Source organism: Bactrocera latifrons, unplaced genomic scaffold, assembly GCF_001853355.1.
Source record: "Bactrocera latifrons isolate USDA-ARS-PBARC rearing strain unplaced genomic scaffold, ASM185335v1 scaffold_138, whole genome shotgun sequence".
Classification (NCBI taxonomy): domain Eukaryota; kingdom Metazoa; phylum Arthropoda; class Insecta; order Diptera; family Tephritidae; genus Bactrocera; species Bactrocera latifrons.
The window spans coordinates 12,940-20,214 of NW_017534830.1; the positions used below are offsets into that span (position 1 = coordinate 12,940).

The 7,275-nt window shown below is 37.4% G+C and overlaps 1 protein-coding gene across 3 annotated transcripts in view; it reads right to left on the reverse strand.

Moving 5' to 3' along the window:
• Positions 1-364: 364 nt before the first annotated feature.
• The window catches only part of LOC108965280, a 70,137-nt gene continuing 63,226 nt past the window's right edge, over positions 365-7,275 (reverse strand). For 2 of the 3 annotated variants that reach the window (XM_018927576.1, XM_018927575.1), the window contains 7 exons: positions 5,309-5,359; positions 4,877-5,241; positions 3,653-3,852; positions 2,634-3,590; positions 2,373-2,567; positions 1,508-1,669; positions 1,306-1,427 (listed from right to left, as the gene is read on the reverse strand). In XM_018927576.1, coding sequence (XP_018783121.1) covers positions 1,306-1,427; positions 1,508-1,669; positions 2,373-2,567; positions 2,634-3,590; positions 3,653-3,852; positions 4,877-5,241; positions 5,309-5,359 — 2,052 coding nt within the window. Of the gene's footprint in view, positions 1,428-1,507; positions 1,670-2,372; positions 2,568-2,633; positions 3,591-3,652; positions 3,853-4,876; positions 5,242-5,308; positions 5,360-7,275 lie in introns of all 3 variants that reach the window. The other variant, XM_018927574.1, reaches the window with a different exon arrangement.

A 7,275-nucleotide genomic window follows, 5' to 3' on the forward strand; every position in this document is an offset into this window, starting at 1 on the left:
CGGAAAATTTGCAATATTTTTTTCCGAAATCTATTCAATATTTTTTTCGGTAATCTGCTCAATATTTCTCAATATTTGTTGTTTCGTGATCTTCTCAATATTATTTTCGAATCCTCTCAATGCTGCTATAAAAATCAATTCACCACGCTAAGTGTGTAAGTTGTAGGTAAAAAAGTGTGTTGAATTTAGCTTTTAATTGTTATTTACCGTTTCTTATGTGGCGTAGACGTCTACAATTCKTCTTGTCTTCTTACAAATACAAATACAAAACGTTTCAACTCATCGTTACATATTTATGAAAATACGAAAATGGCTTTTGTATAAACGCGCTTGATTATCCGACATTTCTTACTTATGCTCTTTATTAAATTAATTTTTTTTTTTTTTTTTCGCTTTCGCTTTGTTATACAAGTGAAAAATCTTAAGTAACACACATGCATATTAATAATGATTGTGACACGTTTTCATTTTGATTACAATACAACTATGTTACGCAACGCCGTTAGTTAAAATATCGTAACTGTAAAATACTCAAACTGTATATATTTTAGTTTGCGGAAGCACCGTTAGCACTTAACGCAAAAGTTTCTTTGTTTTTGTTTTTAGAGTTTTAGAGTAAAGTCAGCACATACAGGGTGTTAACAATCGCGCTTTTGTGCACAATTACTGTCAGTTGGCCGAGAGCACGTTATACCGTTATTTTTAAAGAAAGTTAAAGTAAATTCATGCGGTTTTCCACAAACTAACGCTAAAGTATATTAAATATATGCGTTTTAGACACTAAAATTTTTTTTTTTTTAATCATGCTTAATATTTTAATTTGTATTTCTATTATTTTTTATTCTTTTGTTTTTGCCAAAGTGTTTAAACCGTTAGTTGTCGAGTTTTTTCGAGTTTTTTTTTTTGTAATAAATTAGAAAGAAAATAATATAATTACATGTAGTTGTGTTGAGTTAACGTTGTATATTTGATTGTTAAATAATTACAACAACTTTGTTCATAAGTTCCGACAGTTTGAGGCGCCATTTTGTAATGATTCGCAATAATAGCTGCTCATCGTTTCCACTACTCAATTGTCGTTCGTAGCTTTGCTCTATCACCTATGTTATGTATATACTTAATATATATATATATATATGTATGTATATAATATAMCTTAAAATGAAAATTAATGTTTATGTAGTGAATTAAGTAGTAAAGTTTCCATTTTGTTGCAGTTTAGCAGTAGTTGGGAGATTCCCGTTTTTTGCCATAAACTTTTGCTCTCCACACTCTCACACTCCACATTCTCCACAATCCACATTTTTATGGCGAAACATATGGTGGCGGTTTTCGATATGATGGCGTTGCTGGTGATTTCCCTCGTGCTTCGCGTCCTCCCACGACAACKGCGGGCGGTGGCACATATTCATCCACATCGTTGTCGCCTGCAAGGCGGAAMAACAGCATAAATTCATTATTAACTTTGCAATTTGTTGATAAAACAAGCTCGCAAAAGTGCACTCACCATTCATGTTGGACGTATTGTAGGAGGGTGGCAACAATGGCGGCTTCTCGTCCTTCAATATGATTGGGCTCTTATTGCCGATTTCGGGTTTTTCGTCCAGCTCATCTTGGAAAATGACAGGTATATTCTTCTTGCGGAACGATCTACGCTCTTCTTCATCTCCTATACGAAAATAAATAAAATAAAATGCATAAATATTAGATAATTCTAAGAACAATTTGAAGAGGAGTATTTTTTGTTGATAGCAACTATCGCTACGACAGTCAAGTGCGCTGGGTTCGGAACCTACTACGAAGAAACCACTCCCAATTAAAATGGAACAACAGCCCCGGACGGCAGACTCCACGTGATAAAGACTATGATTGGAAAGGTGCCGATACCCAGCTGGTAAAGATTGATCCCAGAAACGCGATGGACGGGACAACGACGAAAGTAGGTCCTTGTGACATTTGCTATAGCGGCCATAGAAAGGAAATTCGGTGTCAGATTCGTGGTAGGGCGTCGAGTCCTGGCATTCAGTCAAAAATGTTTCCATATAATACTGATTTGCGATTAAACTGATTAAGGATGCCTTTTATGAGCGACTGGAGTGTGTAAAATCGTAACAGATCGATCCCAGATCGATTATGTTGTGATATATGGACGACATATCTCCAGAGTCTTTGATGTGCATACGCTCCGAGGATCTAACATCGGCTCGGACCACTATCTTGTAGCGAAGATACGCAAAATATAGCAAACGAAGATATAACAAAGCACAAATACAAGGAACGTTCCTAAGCCTATGGGTCTGGTTGTGAACGATACTTATACAACTTATATGCACCGCATCTCGAAAATATTTTCGTTAAGTCAAATTACTCACCCAATTCCATTTTGCCGCTCTTACGACGGCGACGATGTAAACAACACGCAATGAGACAAGCAATTAAGATCATGCTGACAATAATCACCGCCGGCAAGATGATTGTGTACATATACTCTTCGCTGAAGCTCGATTTCAGAGTCGGCTGATCGGGTTTCGTCGGCACATAGTCGCGGTGGATGATATCGGTTTGTGCTAAAAATAAGAATTAATATATATATTTATTAACATATTAAAAATATAACGGCAATTCGAACTTACGATGGCACAAGCCTAACGGCAATGCTTGCACATTGGTCAGGTTCAATTCAGGTCCTAAAATCTTTTTCACATGATCTCGTACCATATGATCCTTAATTAGATATACGCTGCGTACAGCCTCGATTTCCTCTTCGGGACAACGATTGTGGGACTTGTACAAGCTCGTATTGTAGAAATTCACAATTGTGCTATCCGAATCGTGATGCGTTGTCACCGAACGTATTTGCACGTACTGTGTGGTTTGATCGCCGAACAGTTGAGAAATGCGTTCCACAAATTTACGCTGCAGATCTGCATTGAATTGCTCGTGTCGTATGGCCAGATAAGCTTTGAAGTAGACGCTAAATTCTTTCTTCGGCGCATGATTCACTACCACAACCAAAGCGTCGGTGGCGCTCAGGCCGCCAGCATCTTGTGCCACGAGCAAATACTCCTCTGAGCCGGCATCACCACTCTTTGGTATGCCATAGAATTCCTGATTCTTCGAGTCGAACTGCAACCAATGACGCGGATTCAGCTCTTTGTGATCCTTCGTTTTCAGCGTTAATGTAAGTTGTTCATTATCGTTGGGATCGTAGAACGTATCGCTGGGTACTTTGTAGACGAGCAAATGACCGACGGTAGCATTAACGCGATCCACTTGATTGCGTGGCAGCGGTGGTACGTTTGTCGCCATATGTGTCGTCGGTTTCGGTTTGGTTATGTGCGATTTCTGACAAGCGCCAATCAATTGACCCGTTATGGATTTCACACTGAGTGTAGGATACACCAAATCGCTGAGGCGACTGGCATCTAAACGCTTGACTAGCTTATTGAGCTCGGCCTCGGGACACTCATTTGTGGGGAAGGTTTCATTGAAGTAGACAAAAGTAGCGGTATTTGGATCCTGTGGCATTGGACGTATTTCGCGTACAACCAACGAGTTGGTGTTTTCATCACCCAGCGTTGAGGCAACATCTGCAAATTAGGGGTGATTAGTTATTAGCTGGTATTATAAAAATTTATTCGAAGCAGCTTACCGCGCATTAATTTCAGCTGCCAGTCAATGTTGTGTATATTCTTCTCGTTGATCTTGACGGTAATGCTGATCTCGTGATTAACGGTACGCACACCGCGATGCTGTTGCACAGATATCTCTAGAGTTTCCGTTACTGAATCATTGCCAGAGTCAGTTGCCGTTAAACGGTATTGCCATTTTGAAACAGAATCATCCAGGGGTCTACAAGTATACGTGAAGGAAAATTTTTATATTTGAACATGCGAAAAACAGCGACATTATTTAAATATGATTACTTTTCAGGTGTAAAAAATCAAACAGTTCGAAAAATTCCGCTATTTGGTTACTACTACTATTTATTATAGTTATCCAAATTTCTCTATCTGTTTGTTTTAATTAATATAWACTAAAATTTTAGTACGTTATGTACATGTATCTATTTTTTGAACATTTTTTTATATGGCAGCTATATGCTATAGTCAACCGATCAGGACAATTTTTRCGRTATATATTTCAATTACGATATCYGAATAACGTACGAAATTKCCTTCTTTTAACTCTTCAAWTGTGGGAGTTACACCTCGAAATCTAATTTTTGAACGATCTTTTATACGGGCGCCTGACGCTATAGTCATCAAAAGTCAATGATTTTCACAGTTCATATTTTATACATTATAAGAGAAACGATCATGAAATTTCGTGTTTTCTGCCGCTCAGTTGTAGGAGTTATGATGTGAAATATCATTTTTGAACAATTTTTTATATGGAAACTATATGCTATAGTCAACCGATCAATACTATTTYTACGGCATATATYTCAATTACGATATCCGAAAAAMGTACRAAATTTCGTCCTTTTAACACTTCAAATATGGAAGTAAGGTATAACACAAAATCTAATTTTTGAACAAGTTTTTATATGGAAGCCATATGTTATAGTCAATCGATCAAGATAATTTTAACTGTATATATTTTAATTACGATATCCGAATAACGTACKAAAATTCCTTTGCTTAACWCTTCAAATATGGAAGTTATAACTCRAAATAAATTATTTTTGAACGATAATATATGCATTGTGCAGGGTATATCAAACATAAGGCTCAAAAATCCAGGCTTAAATCTACTCAGCTGAGCTTTCGAAGCAGTTCAGCATATATTCCAATAATTTTACACATATTCAGAAAGTTTATAACCAGCGCTCATACGAACCATAAATACAAATAATTCGAAAATTTGCACTTACAATCCATATAGTACATGTGTTTCGGGATTAAATTGTAACCACGATGATGCTTTCAATTCACGATCATCCTTATCCGTCAAATCCAAACGYAGATTTGTGAGATCCTCCGTATCGTAGAAGGCATCCTGCGGCACTGAGTATGAGAAGGCCTTGCCCGAGGTTACAGCGAATTTCTGCAAGCGTGTGCGTATCATTGGTGGTGTATTCTCTGCCTTGGGCTCCACATAGTCGGTAGAGGGCAGCGTCGGCGCCGTGGCATCAGTGCTGACGGACRTTGTTGGTGTTGTGCCAAAGGTGGAAGTTGTTGGTGAGGTTAGCGAAGAAGTAGGCGAGGCAGCGTCCGAGCCTTGCGGTGTAGTCGGTGGCTAAAGGTTGTTGGTTAAAATCATATTAAAACAGTGTTACAAGTTAGAATCATAAGATCTGACTCACCGTGCGACTCGCATCTGGTTCGGAGAACAAAGTGTTGGTCTTATTGTCATCCTAATGGTGTTTCGTTGTTTGACAAAAGTTTGTTTTTGTGGCAGCCGTGTGTTGATTTTTTTCGGGAAAAKAAAAGAACGGAATTATTTCGTATGACTTAGACGAGTAAAAATTTTCGATATCGATACTTCATGCCAGCAATTTTTCGATTTTATGCAATATACATACAAAAGTATGTGTGTATGAAGAAATATATGGAAATGTTCGAACATTTAGGTGCGACAATAATGCTAGAAGTCATACATGCAGCCTAGACTAGGTATGTATCTAAGTGTGATATAAGTATGTATTATATATGCAAGAGTTATGTACAGTAGCTAGTAAAATAATAGCAGTTTGAGAGASACGACAACGAAACAGTTATTTGATAATTTTTTCTCGATTTCCGTTTTCAAATTTTATTTTTTAATTTTTATAATTTATTATAAATTATATAGGTATTTGTTCATTAAGCTATCACCCTCTAATTTGCCCTTATTTCCATTTTAACTATAAAAGTGTTAATTTTGCAACATATTATTATTGCGTACAGAAGACATGCATACAGCAATTATATTTATTTACACCCGTTGACCACTAATTAGAAATGCTTTAAAAATATTAATTTATAAATTTTGACAAAAAAACAAACTTTAGCTTCAGTTGCACCGAAGCTATGCCGTTCACAGAAGCAAAAGATTCCCAACAAAAACTTGATTCCGATAGTTTAGTTTTTTATAGCACCTACATATATTATATGCTTTAGTGATCCSATCCGAACAATGTCCATGCCGAATTTCTTGAGAATATCTCGTCAAATAGAAATACAACAAATGAGCAACTTATTGGGGAGAAAAGAACATGTGTCGATTTTCAATTTTATCTTAAAAACTCGACTAGTCTCAGACAGWTGAATGTGTTTCGCGCGCTTCGCTCAACTTAAGGTCAACATAATCGACAYAGTGAGCGTCCTTTCGCAACGCCGTCACCCATCKCGAGGTCCAGCATWCACTATTGGATTGTGTTCGACCGAATAGACAACGTCCAGCCAGCAGTAAAGAAAATATAGCAGCCGCAGCAAGCGTGTACACGAAGACCGCAGAAAGTCGGTTCGGYGCCGTTCACAACAACTCGGGCTGTTGTATAGAGCGACTTATCGCATTTTACGTCGAGATTTTAAATTAAAAGCGTACAAAGTACAACTTGTGCAAAATCTGAAGCAGCTCGACCGTCACACGCGACATCGCTTCACTCTATGAGCTCTTGAAAAGTTCCAAGAAAACCGACGATTTCGAGCAAAATTTTGTTTACMCATTTCTGGCTCAGTTGGTATGTACGCAAGAAAAATTGTGGCAATTTGGATGAAGAGCAACCTCATTTCAACCAGAAAAAAACGGTTTGGTGGTCTGTGGGTCGGTGGTCCATATTTCTTCAAAAAGAATGCAACCGTTAATGGCGACCGTCTATGCAAACARGCCCACTTCGATTCAAGCAAGTTACCRGTCGAAATGCTCAAAYGAATCATCGAAAWTTGGACTCAACGGATGGACCATCTGGAATGTAGCGYTATGTTYTATAATAGAGTTGCCACCTCTCAAAAARAGTAAAACWGAGCAAAATATTACACTGAGTGGCTAGRAAAAGAAAGAGTTGAAGAAGGACTATCAGCAAGTTTATGAGGTGTCATCTTTTTRGTTAAGTTTTACCTATCAAAAAAAATAATACAAAATGAATGCTACACGTACACATAACTTTACYAATAACACTCTCCGGCGAGAATATGAGAATTATTTGCTTTAAAATTGAGTTGGAAACGAGTTGCCAGCTTACGGAAAAATATAAAACTGTGTAAAATATTTGAGTGTACTAAGTAAGACTTCAAGAAGGCTTTCAGGAAACAATACGAGCTTTTTGACTTAGATATGTTGCAAAACAGA